Consider the following 21,365-nt stretch of genomic DNA (forward strand, 5'->3'; position numbering starts at 1 on the left):
CTTCGACAAAAAACGCTGCACATCTTCGTGACGTTCCGTAAAAATTTTACCCTCATGCGCCTAAAGAAATTTCACTTCAAAAACGCTCTAGAATATGGAACTGAGACTCCCGTATATGATTAGGTGGTGACCTATTTTGTGAGCGTATGGCGATAGTATACTCTGATTAGAGGGTATACTTGGAGGGTATTAGAGGTTAGCATCTACTGTGTTTTATGTTATTTTATAATTAATATTGTATACATATATATTTTAGTCCATTTTTAGTATGAGTTTGACCATGTATGGTCAGTAAGTGAATAAATAAATAAATCATAATCTAATACTTTTAGACATGACACTGCACTTAAGGTTCTTTTAAAATCTTACCATAATTAAAGCTTTAGAAGAACAGAAGAGAACGAACAGTTGTAGAATAAATACAAAATTTATAAAAAAAATTACCTTGAAATACTCCCCATTAAGATTGTCATCGAACTCGTCACCTTCTGAATATTCCCACACTGTTTCCGTCGTATTGTCCGTCTGTTAGACAAACAGTTTAACAAATTTATTACATATAATATACATGAAATATTATTTTAAAGATCTTATCTAAAATGATACAATTAAATTATTTCCTATTACATTAAGGTACTACTTAACAATACATAATATAGACAATTGTATCAAAGAATGTTACTAAAAAAAATATTTTTTTTATTACCTTATTACTTATAACTTAATACTAATGCAATACAAAACATATTATTATATAAAAAATAAACTTAAAACATTATATAAAAAAAACATACAAACCTAAACCTTTTTATAACTATTATATTTTGGTCAATATGACCGGTATGTTGTTATAAACAGTTTTTACTTCTTTACTAATACTCAGTTTATTTGAACCCGTAAACCTTAATAAAATTGTATATAAAGTAAAAAATCTAATTGAATAAACTTACCATATAAGTGGTAGCAGTGGGGTGTGGCCGTGTCCTCGCGTGTCCTACACCTCCGAGGGTTATAACCCCACGGGTGACCAATCGCTGCCAGGCTGCCACGTCGATACTATCTGTGAGGGTAACTTCTTCACGGCCTTCGCCGTCTATGAATGCACCTAAAAAAATTGAGAATTATTTTACGAATGCATTAGAGCGCGAGTTAAATAATTATTTACCGGGAATTGAACTTATGAACTCAGCTATACAGAGTATTCATCGTGGCTTTGTTAATGATGTACTTTTAAAAAAAGAAAATTTGTATTATTATTAATGGTTCTAGTGATTTATTTGTTAATTTATACAATTCAGTGATTCAAAAAGAATACAAATGTAAAAAAAATATATATATTCTCCCAAAAAGTGATCCTCCATCTAAAAATCCAATAAAAAAAAAAAAAATTGTAATACCTTTAATCTGCTGATCGACGAAGGTCAGTCTTAACGTTGTCCAATGTAACGCGTCATTGCGCGTGCGCAACGTGCGCAGTGCGGGCAATCCACCAAGACGCCATTGCAGAGCTGCCTGCCCTCTGTAGACGCCCACACTGAACCAGGATATACCATTGGTCGTGTTCTTCTCAGAGTCTTGCTCTGACTCGTCAAGTTCGGCACGGAATAAAGTGCCGCCTACTTTGCTCCTGTTAAGAAAATATAGTTATTATTACACATATATAAAAACATTGTATTTTGTTTCTTTCCTTACTTTTCATTGTACAGAAAGTATTATACATTTAAAGATAGCAGGCAATTGATGTCTAGATTACTTAAATTAATAATTTCATGGCAAATTTTTGCGGTTTCTATGTTTGTTCGTTTACGTCACTGTCAAACATATCAATAAGATCAGTGTTGGCCTAATAGTTTCACATCTGGGGTCATAGGTTCGATCTCCGGTTGTGTACCAATAAACTATCTGTCTGTTCGCATACAGCATTTTACTATGCTCATACTATGAAGGAAAACATCGTGAGGAAACCGGCACACCCAAAAAGTTGACAGTATGCGTCAGGCATAGAAGATCACCTACTTGCCTATTGGAAATGATCATGGAACAGATACAGAAATCTGAGGGCCAGACCTAAAAAGGGTTGTAGCGCCATTACTACTTATCACACATGTATTAAATATTAAGATCATACAAAAATAAATATAGTACCTGTACGTAAGTGTGAGCGTTTGTGGCGGGTCAATAGGCTCAGCAAGCGCGTCTGCTGCGGGTGTACGTAGCGTATACGTTAGCGTCGTGTTCACACCGTCAAATGTCGCGTTCGATACGCACTCGTATCTAAAAATAAAGATTCATTTACTAAAGAAAAAATGTATTATTGTAGTAAGGTAATGTTTACTATTACAAATGTACATCAGATATTTTTTTTTGTAGGAATAAATATTTTGACTTTTGAATATATATTTTAATTACTTTAAAAACTTATAACGACTGGTATATACATATATTAATTTCTTACTTACCCTCTGTCAAGGTTTCGGCAGTGTGAGTTAAGCGGACAACCCTGCAGCTGACAGAACTCGACCTCATCACATTGCTTTCCTTTGTAACCACGTGGACAGGTGCACCTAAGAAAAAATATTTTTTATTTACAGGTGAAAATGTATAAGGCCTGGTAAATAATAACACAGACTTTCTCTAGAAATCCCCTAGAAAACAGGACCTATTTGCATTAACATTTTGCTGAACAAACTCATATCTTTTTAAATATATGTTTTTTATTTTCTAAAGAAAATGTTTATAGTGAAGCACATAGTTTTTTTAGTTTTTTCCACAATTATTTTTGAATGACTCAAAGAGATCTCATAAAAGAACTGACTTCTTATTATTTATCATATATACAAAATAACTTACATATAATCGTTCCACGTATTAGTGCACGTCGCGTTATGATGGCAGGGCGTAGACGCGCACACGTCATCCGACACTACGCCCTCTAAAACCCCGCTGGGGTCTAGCTCCACCTCCCCAAATGGAGGGGGGAGGGAAACGCCCTCGACTCGCAGAGGGAAAAATTCCACAATGGTTGCATTCAGACCATTAGATATTTGGACGTCCTGAATGACACCTTTGAAGTACTCGGAGTCGTCTGGTTCGGGGATGGGTGCTTGTGTTGTGTTTGGTAGAAGAGTAGATTCGGTGGGCAGAATTGGTGTTGGTGGACCACCCAGATATAGTATCTGAAACAGTATGTATATCAGTTTGACCAGGGTTTAGTTTGCGATTTTCGAGGTCGAAACTCGAAGGTTCTTAATATAACTTAATATCACAAATGAACTTTATTTTTATTTATTGTATACATGATCTTAAATAGAGAAGTTCGTGTTGGAAAAACAAACTGGACAGTTTTTCTGTCCACACTCAAACATTATAACCTGTGCGCATTTAATGGTAAAAAGGTTTTTTAGTTCCGAGCCTCAGATTTCTGTATCTGTTTTATTACCATTTGTTAATCTAATAGGCAAGTAGGTGATCAAATTCCTGAGCCTTTAAAAACAAGAAGGTTAGTAAATACCTGTGCATCAAGTTGCTTAGCAGCTGATATCGACTTCCTAAAGTATTCAGTGCCGTTTAACTTCACTTGTACCAGTGTTGAATTTCGTACCACCTGAAAAATAAATAACATTTCAGAATTAAAAAAGGTCTATTATAAATACAGCTTTCTGTAGCGCTAGAAAATTTGCATCTTTTTAGGTATTTTAATACTTAAAATCATCGACATAACAATTAGAGTATGAAGATAAGACTAACAATAAAATGCCTTAATACCTTATTAAACTCACATTATTTTATTATTTGTGTGTGTGTTGTTTGACAAACATACAATACATACAATTCTGCCAAACTGTGTTTACGCTGTGATAAAAAGGGACAGCTTTTATGTAGTTAAAACGATGCAATTAGAGTAATATTTTTCATGGCCCATACATGAAAAACATTACTCTAATTACTGATAACAGATTTACTGCAATATCTCCCCCTCCTTCCTATTGTCAGCAAAAGTAACTTTTCAAAAATAATAGTACATGAACATATCAATTTTTGTATGAATTCTCGAAAATGTATTTCGTTTTCAATGGACAATGGGTGGGTAATTTGTGTGAAATATAATAATTACTGTCGACGTAATCACCAAATAAAAAAATCCCCCCTCCCCCTTTAATGCTTACGTAATACTTAATAGCCCCAGTTATAAAATAATAGTCAATACCTGTATCAGATGCAAGTGTCCATTATCAAGCCTGGTACCCCCCACAGTGTAATCTTCAGGTGTGTGGTTGAACCGCAGATGCACCAACAACTCACCACCCTTCAGTGACGCCGCCACCAATGTCTCATCGGTACCGCCGTATCTGTAATATAAGGTTTATTTAATTTAATTGTCTGGCTAAAACTCAATCGCGGCTGGACCGATTTGGCTCATTATGCTATTAAAATATCTTTGGAAGGTCAGGAAATGTTTAATCAATAACTTAGGTTTAATTTAGATTTTAGTTTTTTTTTTAATGAAAAATTACACTTGGATGCCATATATTTATGCCTTTGTGTTTAATAGTTATATAAATACTGTTTTAATTTTTTTTTAATACAATTATAAGTAGGTGTTTCAAAGTTCCTTAATATAAAACATGTTACAGTAATGATTTTACTCTGATTTTTAATTCCGTACAATTCTAGAAGCTATCATTTTTTGCCGCGCACAGTAAGGTAGTAAAAATTCAATGTAATAATTCCGACCAAAATAAATAAAATCTACATCACACTTAGTTTCCAAATGGTAAATACATAAAACTGAAACCTCCTGAAACTACTTTTTTTACGTCGAGTAGTAAAAAAAGAGTTATAAGAGACTAATCGTTATAGTCCAGGATCCATCGCCCATTTTTGCACTTGATTACTATCAAGCTAATTTTCCGTGAGTAGCTTTATTTTGATGAGACGCCCAATAATTTCCTATACGAAACTCTCGATTGTGGTAGCTAACAGAGGTAGCAAGGATAAAATATGTTGATTTGATGATTCTCAAATATTTATTACTAACTGATTTTTTTTTTGTTTAATCTCAAGACAATTATCTAAATTATTCGAAAAAATATTTGTCCTACAAAATCTATGGTTTGATCAAAGAGTCCCCTCTTTCCGACATGTATCGATCACGAGGTCATCATAAATGATTACTAACCAGCTGATTTTTTTCTTACTTAGTTAATATTCATGTAATTTAACAGACATATTGTCCTACAAATTGCGCGGTACGTTATGTTGGTCCTACGCTCAAAAGTACTATGGACTATCAGTTCAATTTTTTTTTCCAAAAATCGATAGACCTTTTTCTCCCTTCAGCATTCAAATAATGCAACTCTAAACCTAACACAAAATATATTATGTTAAAGCAAACATTATCTCTGTACCTGCTAGAGCCAGAACCGAGATAGAATATCTGTCCCGTGGGCTTGCGCGTACGCACGAACATGGAGATGTCGAGTGCCGCGTGCACTGCGCGTCGAGCTGCCTCCGACACGTTCACAACTACCACTGAGTGGGGCCGTGCGGACTCTTGCCCGAACGTTGCCGCAGTATAATCTTTAATAGTATAAAAAAAAAAGATTAAAAAAAGTATTTAGCTTGATGTAATAATTTTATATGCCGACATTGATTGTTGTCATTTAGATGAAATTTTAAATGAAATATATATACAGTGGACCCCCGGTAATCCGGCCCCTATCTAGTCCGGCACTCCCTATAATCCGACATGGTCTATTATTTATTTTCACTAATTCATGATTGAACAAGTTACAACTTGGTTACAAATTAGAAATGGTGCATCCTACAACGAACTTCTACTTTTAAGAAGACTGAGGGACAAAGCTTTATTCTCGCGTTTCAACAATGTGAAACAAAAAAAAATTGATGAATATTTGCATGCTTCTTAAATTACATACATATGTAGTTGATTCATAGTTTTTGATTATTTTAGTATGTATGTACACTTGTTTGTACAAAATAATTTCCTAACGTAAAGCTATTGCATATTTCTTGTAAGTTTTATAGAATTAATGACGTTAATTTTATAATAAAACGTAAGCTCTCTATTGTGTTGTTTAATTTACTAAATTTGACATATGTACATAATGAAGTATGATTTGTACTTCATACAATGTACATATTTACATATTATAAAGAATCATCATTGGATCTATAATTTGTCGGATTACAAGGTACTCTTTTGTAAAAAAAAATCGGACTATAAGGGGTCTTAGGCAGTACTCTACAATCCGACAAATTCGATAGTTCGACACTGCCCGGCAAAATGATTGTCGGACTACCGGGGGTCCACTGAATATATATTATGTATATTTAGGAATCTTACAAAATATTTAAAAAACAGCTGTGAAAATTTTAATTTAATACAAAATAACCACGGCTGCCTTTAAATTCAAAAATTAAACTCACTATACTGGCAAGTATGTCCCAAATAGGGCCGTGGACATGAACACACGAAAGTGGTCCATGCATCTTCGCAATGACCCCCAGAGTGACATGGGTTAGGCTCGCACTGCGGGGTCCGAGGACAGGACGCAAGAACTCCTCTCAACACCACCCTAGGACCCTCATCTTCTTGACCCTCGGGGTCCATTTCTGTCTCTGTCTCCTCTGTCTCTTTCTCCCCCCAATCTGAGCCCACACGTTCCGTGCTGAATTCAGGCATAGTTGTATTCGAATCCTCTGGAAGTACCTAAAAACATTTAAAACCTTTGAATAAGTTGGTTGTATAGTGTTATACAAGCTGTAAAACTGTACGATGAGTATTTCAGTTGATAGGTTAACCTGGTTGTTGAATGTGATCTAGCTTTCTATTTTTTACCGCCCATGGACACTCGTACTGCTAGAAGGTTCGCAAGCGCGCTCCCGGCCTTTTAAGTATCGGTACTCTTTTATTGAAGGACCTTAGTGTATGTTACCAAGCATCAGTTTCTCCAAGTTCTCTGCTCATTGTAGGGATTGTATGTAAAATATACATTTCGTTCTTGGCTATTAAATAACATTTAAATAAAAATATTTACCCAATGTTGATTAACGACGACATCCTGGAAACATCCAACGAAGAAATTCGGTCCGTGCGTTAACGTTCCGTACGAAGAGCCCGTTGTACCGAGGCGTGTCGACGGAAATGACGTCACCGTAGCGTTGAAGGCTTCGTTCTGACTTATCGGGTATATTGTTTGCTCCTCGTTTGCAGATAACACCACGTGTGACGAGTTGATTGTTACGAAAACCTGAAATCATTTTTTTTCTTTTAAATTTCTTTTATTTGGAAATGGGCAGGTGATATTTATAGAGCAGGGGATAAAAGATGGAGACTAGAAATATCAACATGGACCTGGACCTACTGGAAAGAGATGTAACGATAAAAGAAAAGATGAACAGATGACATTATAGAACTAGCGGGAAAAATGGATGAATGTTGATCGAGTCAAAGAAAAGTGGAAAATTATGGAATAGGGAGCGTTCAAGTATTACGTCACAAAATTTTTGGAGATTCTTGACCCCCCCCCCCCCCCCCCCCCCCATGTAACGCGCCGTAACGTTTTTCTGTACCCAATTGTAAAACGTTTCGTTACCACCCAGGCACTTATTACTCCTTAAAGTTGCCATTTATGTGGTGTAAATCTGTGTATCTGGGTAAAAATATGTGTATCGGAAAGTTGAAAATAATATTAACGAAAACGCATAATTCAATCCCCGTCCCACATCGTAACGTTTTATGAACCCCCCCCCCCCTTCCTTAAATGCGTTACGTAATACTTGAACGAACCATAGAAAAACTAGACCGCTAAAAAATAAAAAATCTAACTTAAAAAATTTAATACTTATATCAACCCATCTAATAGTAGTAAGGAATGTAAACTGTTGCATAGATTAATTACTAAAGCTTTAATAATAATAATAGTTTAAAAAGTAATACTATATATAATGTAAAATATTTTGGTTTGAAATTGACTAAAGAAACAGTTTTTAATTGTTTATTACTATTTCGCCGTTCAACATCATATACAGTTTTCTAGTTATCTTAAATACGCTATTTGTGAGAAATAATTCTTTGTAAAGGTGACGTAAGTTACTATCGGGCAGAAGTTGTCTGTTACACAGGTTTTATATACAAAAGAATCATCACATTGTTAATGGACAAAATTCTCGAATCCACACACAACACACATAAAGTTTCAACAAAATCGGTCCAGCTGTTTAATAGTTTAATTACAAGTACATGCACATATTTAAGTGAGAAACCAAATGAAAAAAAAATCAGCCCTTCTAACCACGATTTAACAATAAACATAATTTTGATTCACTTACCTTCTGCCAATTACTATCATTTAAATTGGATCCAATAAAAACTCCCTCCCACTTATTCAGTAGACTAGAGTGGAGATTCAATCTTCCGTTTGACAATTCCAAGAAGAAGTACGTGAGACCGCGACCCATCGCCAATAGACCATTTCCGAGGGTAGTTTTGAACCGGAAAGAGATGTCATAACCTTCCTCACGCGATGTGTTCACTTCCACAAAACTACTCTTCTCCAGAGACATAGTTGTTATCTGTAATATGCAAGATAAGACTTAGTTGTAAACATTGTTGTTCAAACAATAAGAAGATTGTATAATTTTGTACGATATTCGGAGTCAAGACATCGGTGAGTATGACTGCTGTCAAATACAATGATCTGATAGAAGTCATACTCAAACAGGAATTATAATTAACATTGAAATATAAAACATCGCATTCCGTCAGTATTTTAAAATCGTTCAAAGTTAAAAGTTGGTGTCATTTTTAAAAAAAAAAAGAAAAAAAAAGAAGGCAAGTCCTGATTTTAACTGATATCCCCGCCTATGGACACTCGCAAAGCCATTGCTAAGTGCATTGCTAGTTTAAGAATTTAAACGCACTCCCAAGGACCCAAATAGATTTAGAAATACATACTTCAGTGGACAGGGCATTTTATTAACACAACGACAGTTATAATTATTTGTAATTGTCTCTGAGAACAGTCCCGATGGAGGACGGAAAGAGGATGTCTTTGTAAACTTCTTTTTATTACTAAAGGGTGTCCAGTGGAAAATTTTCGACTTTAAAATGTCATATAAAAAAAACTACATAGATTTTATTTATTTATATTAAAACAAAATGTACAAAATTAATGCGGATTTCATTTCTTAAACACTATATCATTTAAATGATGACCGTTTTTTTGTACGCTCTCCTGTAGTCGGACCCTTACATTTGCAATCACGCGACGGCAAAGCTCTGGAGTAATGCTTTGAACTTCACGACGAATATTGGCCTGCAGGGCTTGAATTGTCCGGGGATTGTTCTCATAGACTTTCGATTTAAGGTATCCCCATAAAAAAAAATCACAGGGCGTGAGGTCGGGTGACCTGGGCGGCCATGAGATGTCTCCGTATTTGCTGATCAGTTTATTTGGAAAAATTGTTCTTAACTTTTCCATCGACACCCTAGCTGTATGCGGAGTGGCACCGTCTTGCTGAAATTGTGTCCTATTGTTATAACCTGAACACAATTGCAATTGCGGTAGCAGAAATTCGTCTATCATACGGCAATATACCGGAGCAGTGACTGTTTCTCCTTGGTTAAAAAAAATAGGGCCCAATTACACCGCTAGCCGAAATGGCGCACCAAACTGTGGTTTTCAAGCAATGTAATCGTTTCTGGTGGTGTTCTCTTGGGTTGTTCGGGCACCAGTATCTCATATTCTGTTTATTTACATATCCATCAATGTGGAAATGTGCTTCGTCACTAAACAAAATGTTTCCCAACGTGGTAGGTGTTCGAAAGCGTTCCAGCATTGTCCTTGCGAAGGTTTCTCGCAAAGGATAGTCAATTTCGTTGAGACTCTGAACAATTTGCATTTTGTATGGATGGAGTCTTAATTTCTTCTTCAAAATAACATGCACTGTTGACTTTTTGATTCCTGTGGAGGCTGCAATTTTCCTAATCGACTTGCGTGGATTTCTAATGATTTCATTTCGAACTTCAGACACACGTTCGGGCGTTGCTACTGATGTTGATGGTCCTGGAGGAGTTTTGTTAAGCATTGTCCCTTCTTGCCTAAATCTTTGTACCCACGACCAGATAAGTTGCGTGCTCGGCCCATCACTTAAACGCCGAATATTAAAATGAGTACAAAACATTCGACGCGTGCGGATCAACGATTCACTATTCTTTAGATATTGCTCAACCGCGAACGAGCGATGGACTCCCTTCCAGTGACTCATGGCTACTAACAAATCCGCAAGTACTGCGCTTTCAATGATACCCCTCCCGCCCCCCTCACCCCGCTATTATTTCGACAGTTGCACTTTAAAGTTGAAAAATTCCCGCTTGACACCCTTTACTTAGTGTATATTAACAAAATTATATATTAGTGTAAATTTAATAATATAATATATATAGTGGTAATAAAATTGTAAAATTCTAAATAGAATTTATTTCGATAAAATTTGTCTCGACGATGTCAAGTTTGTTACGGAAGAGCTGGGAACCCTGACACCGGCATGTTTCACATAAAAGGGTCCAAAATATATCAATGGTAAAAATCTTTCATATATCCTGGATAACGAATGAACACGCTATAAAGAACTTCATCATAGACAATGTATTTAAATATTTTATATCTACCTTTTCACACGTAGTCCCATAAAAGCCCGGCGCACACGAGCAGTTGAAGCGATGGTCGGTCTCATTGGCGAGCCAGGGCAGGCAGTTGCCTCTATTAGCACAGGGAGAATCCGCACAGCCCCGTAGTACAACTGAACAGTTTCGTCCACCCCAACCCGGTTCACATAGACACATGTACGACGCGTGCCCGTCGTAGCAACGTCCGTGAGCGCATGGCGCGTACCTGTTCGTTCAATTTGTTTATTAAAGGGGCCATCCATAACATATAGACATAGACATGTGTTTAGATTACAGAAAAATAGTACCGGATGAATTATTTAGTATATATTAGAGAGTTAATTGAATCTCTAGACAGTTAATTAAAGATCGATATTCAATCAAGTCGCTAGCATTTTGATTTAAATAAAGCAGCGTCAAAAACGTTTAACTATATGTCTGATTGAAAGCCAGCCTGTTGATTATAATGTAAGACAAATGGCGGTCACGACAAAAGCTGATTACTTTTAGAGTCTTTCTTTTGGCAAACCAACCTTTGCCTTACTATCTTTAGAAAGTTAAATCGCACTAGATAGGCTTAAAAATATATTTTTACAACAATGAACTAACATTTTTATAAACCACTCTCATGACTTACCTAAGGCACTCATCGATCTCAATCTCGCAATGATCTCCCTCGTATCCCGGCGCACACTCACACCGGTACTCGCCGATGCCGTCCACGCACTTGCCATGTCCGCAAGGCGACGATTCGCATTCGTCAATATTTATCTCGCAACGAGCTCCTGTCGTACCGGTCACGCAAACACACTCGAAACTGCAAATAAATAATCAATATTTACGATACTATATGAGGGTAGATAATATATTTTTACTCAACTTCGTCTTGCGTTTTGTCATACTACTCGCAATATTCAATTTTATAAATACATTTTCACATATAATATTAATTACTTATAATATGTATTTATCACTTGTAATTTTAATACAAATATATTTTAAAATTCGAGCGTACTCAAAGGCCGGCAACACAGCCACTAAAAATGGGTGTCTATGGGCTGCCATGACTGCCCTTTTTGGGCGTCCGGACTCCCGCAGGCTCGTTTGTTTCTATTATATTTTTTATTATATATAATAGGGGTATTTTATATATGTATATTCAGGGTAGGCGTTTTTTTTTTTAATTTTGAAAATGTTTTAGTTATTTATTTATTCATTATTAATTTCACAGCACTAATAAACAAAGCCAAAATAGATAAACGAATCATCTAAATAAACAAAAAACAAAAGTAAATACATTAATATACAAAAAGAAGAACTGAAATTTAACATTTAAAAAAAGATAGTTAATACTAATTTTAAACCTAGAACTTGGTTTTATCTGTGTGTTAAACTTACCCTCCTGCATTTTCGAGTGAAAACGGCTGATAGAACACTTGTGGCAATAGCATATGCGGCTGCGGACCCACTTGCACGGGTGGAGACTCGGGCGTCCGGTACAAACTGGTATTACTTCGCTCGAGACATACGCCATCGTATTTGCATGGATTACTTTCGCACTCTTCTATGTCAATTTCGCAATTTTTACCTGTAAAAACATACAGATTCGTATAGTTTTTTTACTAAAATAATAAAAATAATAATATACCGATTATATATATAACGATTTCTGTTTATTTTTTTATTTTTTTATTTGCTTTTCAGTATTCCTACAGCTAATTATTATAGCAGTAGGTTGACTTAGGTACCACTGAAATAGACAGAGTGGAGGAGGTCCTGCTACAGCTGAAAACTAGCAATTGGCGGAAGGTGTCACATGTCAGGGAGCTCTAGAAGTTTCTCATTTCGGAGGCCAAGATACTTTTTACGTCGCAGAGCCAGAGTGGGTGAGTATCACATAAATATCTGAAGCTGGATTTATATGGTACTATTAGCAACGTGTAAAAAAAATTACGTAACCATTACAACAAAGGATGCGAATCTTAAGTTATCTTTTATAGATCAACTAGTAGTAGACCAGTGTTGGCCTAGTGGTTTTAACGTGGTACTATCATCCCTGGGGCCGTAGATTCAACCCCAGCTATGCACCAATGAAAAGTCCATTGGTGACTGACGGACGTGTATGAGTATCGTGAGGAAAGTGCCTAGGACTGTTTCCATAGATAGTATTCGTTCTATTCTGTTGATTAACGTCTAAGTTTACCAAATCACAAATAAAATGTAACATACCAGTAAATCCGGGATGGCACATACAATGATAATCATTTAGGTCGTCTATACACGTGGCTGCATTCCTGCAAGGTTGCGGCGCACACTCGTCAATATTAGTTTCGCAGGTGGGTCCGTTATACCCGGTACCCGTACAATCACATGTGAAACTATTAACTCCATCAGCACAGTAGCCGCCGTGAAGGCACGGTTCCGACTGAAAGATCAATGACTGGTTAATAATTTACCCCTTTGCCAAATCGGACATGCATGCATATGTTTATATTAAATATACGTATTTTTAGGAGTTAATGAGAACTAATTTCTTTTTATGGCGATGGCGATATCTCTTTGGAAGTGAAAAGTTCGTCGTGTGATTCGTTGTGATTTGAAAGTCGATTAAACGAGAAAGCAACAATAAGAAGAGACAGACACATATATTTATAAGATAAACTGTAAATTTGTGTGTATTTGATCATGTTCTGTATTGAAAAAACATACATGTGCAAATTATAAAATCTTTCATTAATTATAAAAACTTTTTATTGTTAAAACTTCTTACTACACTAAATTAGAGTCAAATCTTATGAATTTATGTGTTAATCTCTTCTTACTGCCGCTTTTTCGTTTCGTCGACTCGAAAATAAAAGGTTGATATTAAATTTAAAATTGAAATAAAATAATTACGATAATAATCAATACTACATTTTTACAGTAAAAAAATCTAATTTACATATTACTAGGCATAAACATTTAATCTAAATGAATAATTAAAATTAAATTCGTCTCATTTTCTTAAAACCAACATTTTTAAAGGTTTTCCCTTCCTTTTTGACAACGGTGCAGGAGAGTCATCTTATGTTAAGCGATTCCCTAGAGACAATCATATTGCCAGGACTTTCTTGATTGACAGGATTTTCTTGAAGGACTCAAAGACGAATTGGTTTGGAAATGCTTCGGTGGGTAGTATTTTAGTGGGCATATGGTACGGCATAGTGTTTTTGCATGGAAAACAACTCAGTCTTAAAACGCTCAGTTGAGGAATGACGATCTAGGTGATAGTTGAAATACCGTAACCTGCCTCGAACGATGATGAAACTCAGCTGCAGATATTAATCCGAGCTAGTGCTCCCAACACTGTCACATTGTAAATGCAGAAGATGCAGGGAGACCCCACATATCTACGCAACGTCGCAGGGAAAGTAACTAGTCGTCGACGATTCAAACCAATCTTCGTTTAATGCGCTCTTGAATGAAGAGGAAGGAGCTGGTACTGGGGAGTCCCGCCCAGGTGAGAACAATAGTCCATTTGTTTTGAAATATTTATTTAACGCACCTCGCAATCGTCAATATCGATCTGGCACCTGGCCCCAGTGAGTCCCTCTGGACAGAGACAGGAATAGCTCGCTATCCCATCCACACACGTAGCACCCGCCGCGCACGGGTTTGTCGCACACTCATTTATGTTAATTGAACAGTCTTTGCCTGTAAAACAAAGAAATAGTAAAGTATGAAAAATATATATTTTATACATAATAGATATATTTTAAGACAATAGACTCACAAAATTAAAAAAAAATGGCTGGACATAAAAGGTATAGAGTACAGGTTTTTAGACGTAAAGTTTTGAATAAAATACGTTTTCAAATAATGAGAGGTCAACCTCCTAATTCACTTCTTAGAATATAATACCGTTATGCGTCATGGAAATAAAAATAATGACAATATTATGCACATAATTATATGTGCCGACCTTCAAATATTCTAAGACGTGTTACGCTAGCCTTTAGGAACAATGTACTAAGAATAGGCTTAGGTTTCCATAATGATTAATGAATTTTCCTTATACATATGTTTTAAGAAAAATAATATATTTGTATGTTGCATATACTACATTACTATAATAATTACAAATTTGCTATGGTGTGAAATTTAAAACAAGAGTGGCGAGAGTTTACTACTGGCGCAAAAAATTAGAAGCATTTAATATGTATTTCTTCTTTGACGTTCAGACGTGTACATTGTGTTACCTATATGAATAATTGACTTTGACTTTGCTCATGCGACTTGATTCATTGTCTAATTTTAACTCAAATTGTTTTCATGTAAAAAAATGGGTTTTTAGTTAATTACATTTTGTTCTGTACATATACCCTTGCACTATAAAAAATGGCAAAACGTTTTTTCTACATTGTACTAAATAAGTAACCATTTTATTTAACAATAAGGTTATATTTATTATTAATTTAATAAGGATTTTTTTTATTCCATTGCAAGTAATAGTGATAGGAAATAAATGTTTGTCTAACACTCCAATAGGTCAGGCAGATCTGCGGATACATTTTTTTATAAGTAAGGTGCACACCTACTAACCAGAAACTAATTTAAACTATTTCGCTGTGAACTCGTTATAAAATATTGTATAGCCGAGGATCGAACCGTCAATGATTTGACTCCAAAAAAAACCCTTTATTTTATTGGAACAGTCATACTAGTACTTTGCTTATATATTGCTTTGATTGTTTGTAAATAAATAATTGAGCAAAGGTAGAACCTTGATATATAATTAATTGTATAATAATTGATTATATTATTTGACCGACCTTCGAATCCTTCCACGCACGTACACTCGTAATTATTTTCGAGATTCTGACATGAACCACCATTCTTACACGGCGTAGATAGACATTCATCTATATCTTGCTCACAACTATCACCCGTGTAACCTGAAATAATAATACATTATAAATTTATCAGAAAATTTATATAACAGTAAATAAAACTTGCAATGACTGCTACAGAACTTACCTGGTTTGCAGTAGCACTGGTATGAACCGGGAATGTTTACGCACACTCCGTGGTTGCATATCTTCGGCATAAGAGCACATTCATCTATATCAATCTCACAAAATCGACCTGAAATAAAAATAAATAATTCGAAACAGAACGCTTAAAACTTTTAATTTCCATAAGTGGAATACAAATTTACTTTTCTTCTACAAAAATATGAAATTTATATGTATAATGTAAACTCAATTATGTAATTTTCATAATTTTAGGTAAAGAGAAGCGTTGCTGTTGTAAATTTTATAAATTAATTTATCAAAACAACATACTTTGTATCGTAATAAATAACCACATACCTTCAAAACATAACCATATTAACAAAATAAATAATTCACAATTCATTGGAAAAATATTGCTTAAGCGGGAAATAGTAATCTGTTGACCGCATTTGCAGTAAAGAAGCTGTATCAGTTTACATATTGTTAGAGTTTACACAACTGATTCGTGAGTGAACAACAAGTGTACAAATGAATCATTACTCATGAGAACTGTACATCATTATAATATATGACGAACGTTATTTAGGTACATGCCGTAGTACATCGGAATATAGTTTTATTCAACTAAAATTACCATTGTACTAATTTAATATTGTACTCAAACATAACAATAGAATTAAAGATTTAAAAAGTATAAAAGCATATATAAAAATACTACTTTGGAAAGTAGATATAAATTTACTGAGAATTAAATTTTAAGTTTACCGCGTAATCATATTATATGTGTAACGTCAGTTATCTATTTTCTAGAAAATTAAATATAAATTGTCAACTGTTAGTAGTTTACGCTAGACAGTTAACAACGCAAATAAAAAAATAAAAATACGCTAGGCACTGACAGTAACAGTGACAGTACTGGATAAATGTCAGAATCAAAAATCAAAACATTCCGTAATCCGTATTATAATGATTGTGTATGCTTGTTTATTATTGATTTTAAAGGAATATTAATAAATAATTACTGCTAAAAATTACGACAATGCGAGTATATATCCTTCACTAAAAGCCAGTGGTGCAAGTGTGTCGGGAAAATAAAACGCGATGCTTTATTTATCGCGAAATCTTTTGAGGTTATGTCGGAAACAAAGAAATTTCGTAAATATTAACCATACAGAAGCTTCCAACGAGTTTATATCCAATAAAAATGACGAATCCCAGACGAACGAAAAGGACTTTAAGTTAATATTGACAGAAAACAAAGAAAAAATTATATTTAACTCGTATTTAGATCACGAAAAGCTTGAACTGGGTTACTTCAAGTATCATTTGAAAACACTCGCTAAAGCAAAAAAGAATCAGACAGATGAATTTAGGAAGAAAACTTTACAACCTTTACCTATATCTTTAAAATATTATGTCAACAGTGACAAATTATTGCAAGAAAAAGTTGTGGAGGATCTATGTGATCAGACCACTGTATTTCAATTACCATTCGCAAAAACGACTCCAGTTGAGATACTAGAGGAAAGAGTCTTACTAAAAGATGAACCTATTAATGAAACTAAGGAATATGATCACTCAAACATTAGCAAATGGATGACCAACTATGAACACTTCGATGATACTAAGCTTTGTGAGGATGAAGATGAATTACAAAGTGACTGGACCAAACAGTATGGAACACCGGACCCAACAAGTGCTATTAGCAATGTTGGCTGCGGTGGTTGTGGTGCATTACTTCATTGTAATGATCCTGCTATCCCCGGATATATTCCAAGTGAAATATATAAAGGTCGTTCAGATACAGAACTTCGGACAATTGAATGTCAAAGATGTCATTTTCTAAAGGAATACAATATTGCATTGGATGTTACTGTCCAATCGGAAGAATATGAAAGACTCCTCCAATCTATAAAGTAAATAAATCATTGATTTTATTTTTAAATGAAATTAATTGTTTTTGAACTATTCTATACACAAATATTTATTATTATTTCAGATATGTTAAGTCTCTAGTTTTATTAATGGTGGACATACTTGACTTTCCATGCTCTATTTGGCCTGGTATTGTAGATGTCATTGGCAAAGATAGACCTATATTCATTGTTGCAAACAAGGTATTTTATTTAGTAATTTATTATGTATAACTTGACTTTGATATTTAGATAAAATGTTTGATATATTTAAGATTATATACTTCAAAGAAAGATTGTAAGGAAATTAATTTAGATATTTTTAATTGAATTAGTTAATAGAAATAATTATATTATTTGTAACAAACAACCTGTTTGTTATGGCACTCATACTATGAATTATTTTAACTTATTCCACCTGTTTTGTTATTCCAGGTTGATCTAATTCCTGGGGACAGTATTGGTTATTTAAAACGGATAAAAGATTCTTTAATGGCTGAAATTAATAGAACAAAGCTAGGTGAGGCAAAAATACGTTATGTGGGTTTAATATCTGCTAAGACTGGTTATGGAGTTGAGGATCTCATCACAGCAATGTTCAAACATTGGTTGTATAAAGGTGATGTGTTTCTAGTAGGCTGTACTAATGTAGGAAAAAGTTCACTATTTAATGCTCTTTTACAGTCAGATTACTGTAAAGTTCATGCTGTAGATATAGTGAAACGGGCAACAGTCAGTAGGTGGCCTGGTACAACACTTAACCTACTTAAATTCCCCATCAATAGACCATCTGCATGGAAACTCTCAAAACGGACAGAAAGACTTGAAACTGAAGCACATCTTTTAAAAGTTGAAAGGGAAATAAGAAATGCACAAGTTAAAGGACAAAGGTATACTGAAGCTCCATCGTTAATGGGCCATATTGGAAGGACATTTGCCGAATATGAATATCTTCAGGAGAATGTGTTAGAGAAAAAACAGCCACTCACTGTTTTAGATGACAAACATGAACTGTTCCATAAAAGTAAATGGCTTTATGATACACCAGGTGTTATTCACCCAGACCAAGTACTACCACTTTTAAGTACAGAGGAATTACTTTTGACAGTGCCCAAAAAACTCATTAGACCTCAAACATACTACTTGAAAAAGGGCTTTTCATTCTTTATTGCTGGTTTAGCTAGAGTTGACCTCATAGACTGTGCAGCACCTTGCCGTTTTACAATATATTGCTCTGAACGTTTACCCATAACTGTTGTTAAAACAGATGATGCAGATGAAGTGTATGAAAAATTTATTGGTACAGAGCTATTTGCTGTGCCAACAGGGGATGTGGAAAGACTGAAAAAATGGCCAGGGCTCAAGAAAAAGGATGCAGTCATAGAGTTTACTGGGGAAGGACTTAAAACTTGTTGTGGGGATATTGTTCTCTCTTCAATAGCGTGGGTGTCAGTGACAGCCAAACCTAACACCTTTTGTGAGGTGTCTGCTTGGACTCCAGAGGGCAAAGGAATACATAAAAGATATCCTTCATTACTTCCATTCGGTATTCAACTAAGGGGTAAACGCATTCAAGACACACCTGCATATAAAGTGGGTAATGTTTTTGTAGAATAGATTTAAGATAATAAAATTAATACATATTAAATGTTTCTTTTTATCCTACAAGCAACATATGGCTATTATATTTCATTTCAATCGGTTGTTTTCATAGGAATTAAAAGAATCTTATCAGAGTATATTCATCAAAATGGCTATATTGACAGTGAAGGAACAGGTAGTATATCACTTACCAGTATGTCCAGGCTGGCATTGGCATCGGAACAATCCATTGTCTAGTGCCAAACATGTTCCATTGTGACAGGGTGAAGAGGAGCATGCCGATTCAGCGCCGGCAGCTGCACAACGCCATGTTCCACTTTGTTCTACACACTCCTACATCAACATAAGAATTATTTTGGTATAATTTCTATTCGAGATTTTTATCTTAGAAGTTTTATTTATTTAATAGTTCTACTGTATACTCCAGCGTATTTCAAAGCGAAATATGTGACAAGTGGTTATCAGAAAGAAAAAAAATGAATTGATAATAACAGGAACCTTGAACCTGTAAAAATGACAGAAACCAACCACAAAAATGAACGAAAAATAATAATAATAAAACTTACCTGTCGATGCGGACAAGGCGTAGCCCTACAGTCCAATGTTACTTCACAGTAGGGCCCCCCAAAACCTGGACGACAATCGCACTCAGTGCCGCGACATGTCCCCCCATTGGCGCAACCGCGACCACAATCACCAGACAGCGCTGGGGCCATATTTACTTCACAACGTGCCCCCGTCCAACCCGCCTCACAATCGCAACGGAATCCGTTTGGCTGTAGAAAATTATTTTACGTAAAAATCGTACTAACGAACGTAAGATATATTCATAGACAATTTACTATTCAATAATCTCAACTAATCTGTTTACATGATTTAAATAATAATATCTTTACACAGAATATTTACGTATTTTTTAATTCTCTCTTATAGAAGATACGACATACAAGAGTTATTTCTGCGTTTGTTTAATTGCTAATTAGTTTGTGTGGATTACAAATCCAGACTATGTTGTCATTAATAACTGCAGAAGTATTAAATGGTTAGAAAAGACATCAAAGTAATAATTAAGTAGATATGAAATCAACTTACCGTATCGCGGCAACCCGTAGAATGGAGGCAAGGGACGGAGGCGCAACGCTCGACTTTTGGTTCCGATAAAGCTTTGCCGGAAGGCCCCACCTCGCAGTACATACCTACAACACATATTCGATGATAAAGTAAATACTATTGAATTAACACCTTATAAATAAAAGTTTTATAAAAAGCCATTCCGTGTTATGCGAATAAATCTAACATGCAAAATACATCTTTCCTCTAAAACTATGGACGGGTAATACGAAATCCTCTCCATTACAAATAATTTTATAGGTATTTGGTTGCTGTATAAAAATTAAAAAAAAAATCATTTCAATACATTCTTTTACATTACAGATACTAAATTATGACCTTAATAAACTAAATGACATTCAGAAACATAAGCAAACGACACATAGACAACAGAACTGAGTCTTGACGAGATCCGTTGGAAAGCACAACAATGCCTCTATTGACATCAAAAACACACAAATATACATTAACATTTCATCCGTATATCTTACTAACGGCTTAAATTACATTTGTTAACCGTCCGTTAGTACAATATTGGAATTGAAAGCAGTCAGCCAGCAGTAGTTACCAGTCACAACATCAAAAAACCATCGAGATCTATTGATCACACATAATACCTTATTGTTAAAAGTTGGTCCCAAAAGAAAAAGTGCAAATGTGTTGTTGCCCTATAAGCTTCGTGAACGCTGCCTTGTGCTGAACTCTATATCAAGATATAATTTGTATAATAGCGTGTAATATTCGTAATAATATTTTAGTTTAAAAAGCGCTTAAATGTATTTATCTTAGTACAGTAGCGGCCACCATAATTCCCATAGGTTAAATATATAAAAAACTACAGCATATATCAGAAACTTTGGAAACCAATAATAAACAGTAAAGTTTGAATAGTCCATCACCGTTTACCAGACTTTAAAATAATATTATTACTTAAAAGCCTTTCATAGTCTTGACACTAGTTTTTTAGTACAATAATTCCAAATTTAAAAATAAATCAAGATTTAATTAACAATGAGAGCATGGTAAACGAAAACCGAAACGATGTTGCGCATC

At 34.8% G+C, this 21,365-nt stretch overlaps 2 protein-coding genes across 2 annotated transcripts in view; one reads left to right on the forward strand and one right to left on the reverse strand.

The window, feature by feature from the left end:
- The window catches only part of LOC110991839 (protein crumbs), a 58,559-nt gene that overhangs the window by 10,403 nt on the left and 26,791 nt on the right, over positions 1–21,365 (reverse strand). The window contains exons 13-34 of the mRNA XM_022257368.2: positions 20,295–20,398; positions 19,769–19,978; positions 19,394–19,535; positions 15,710–15,817; positions 15,505–15,627; positions 14,238–14,386; positions 12,923–13,118; positions 12,092–12,281; positions 11,331–11,510; positions 10,697–10,919; positions 8,356–8,598; positions 7,062–7,274; positions 6,451–6,733; positions 5,409–5,580; positions 4,208–4,349; positions 3,512–3,604; positions 2,851–3,176; positions 2,460–2,564; positions 2,146–2,274; positions 1,398–1,627; positions 951–1,105; positions 445–525 (exon numbers count right to left, since the gene is read on the reverse strand). Of these exons, the coding sequence (XP_022113060.2) occupies positions 445–525; positions 951–1,105; positions 1,398–1,627; positions 2,146–2,274; positions 2,460–2,564; positions 2,851–3,176; positions 3,512–3,604; positions 4,208–4,349; positions 5,409–5,580; positions 6,451–6,733; positions 7,062–7,274; positions 8,356–8,598; positions 10,697–10,919; positions 11,331–11,510; positions 12,092–12,281; positions 12,923–13,118; positions 14,238–14,386; positions 15,505–15,627; positions 15,710–15,817; positions 19,394–19,535; positions 19,769–19,978; positions 20,295–20,398 (3,797 nt within the window). The remainder of the gene's footprint in view (positions 1–444; positions 526–950; positions 1,106–1,397; positions 1,628–2,145; positions 2,275–2,459; positions 2,565–2,850; positions 3,177–3,511; positions 3,605–4,207; positions 4,350–5,408; positions 5,581–6,450; positions 6,734–7,061; positions 7,275–8,355; positions 8,599–10,696; positions 10,920–11,330; positions 11,511–12,091; positions 12,282–12,922; positions 13,119–14,237; positions 14,387–15,504; positions 15,628–15,709; positions 15,818–19,393; positions 19,536–19,768; positions 19,979–20,294; positions 20,399–21,365) is intronic.
- LOC110991840 (nitric oxide-associated protein 1) lies at positions 16,619–19,242 on the forward strand. The gene is made up of 3 exons (XM_022257369.2): positions 16,619–17,603; positions 17,687–17,804; positions 18,036–19,242. The coding sequence occupies exons 1-3, from the start codon at positions 16,789–16,791 to the stop codon at positions 19,215–19,217; spliced, it is 2,115 nt and encodes a 704-aa protein (XP_022113061.2). The 5' UTR covers positions 16,619–16,788; the 3' UTR covers positions 19,218–19,242.

The sequence above is a fragment of the Pieris rapae genome, chromosome 2 (assembly GCF_905147795.1).
Source record: "Pieris rapae chromosome 2, ilPieRapa1.1, whole genome shotgun sequence".
NCBI classification, from domain to species: Eukaryota; Metazoa; Arthropoda; class Insecta; order Lepidoptera; family Pieridae; genus Pieris; species Pieris rapae.

What these genes read in the sequence shown, in the direction of transcription:
- LOC110991840 (XM_022257369.2), top strand. Translation starts at nt 16,789, where the DNA reads ATGCTTTATTTATCGCGAAATCTTTTGAGGTTATGTCGGAAACAAAGA. An exon ending in AGACTCCTCCAATCTATAAA is followed by an intron (nt 17,604 to 17,686) that starts GTAAATAAATCA and finishes TTATTATTTCAG; the next exon opens with ATATGTTAAGTCTCTAGTTT. An exon ending in TATTCATTGTTGCAAACAAG is followed by an intron (nt 17,805 to 18,035) that starts GTATTTTATTTA and finishes TTGTTATTCCAG; the next exon opens with GTTGATCTAATTCCTGGGGA.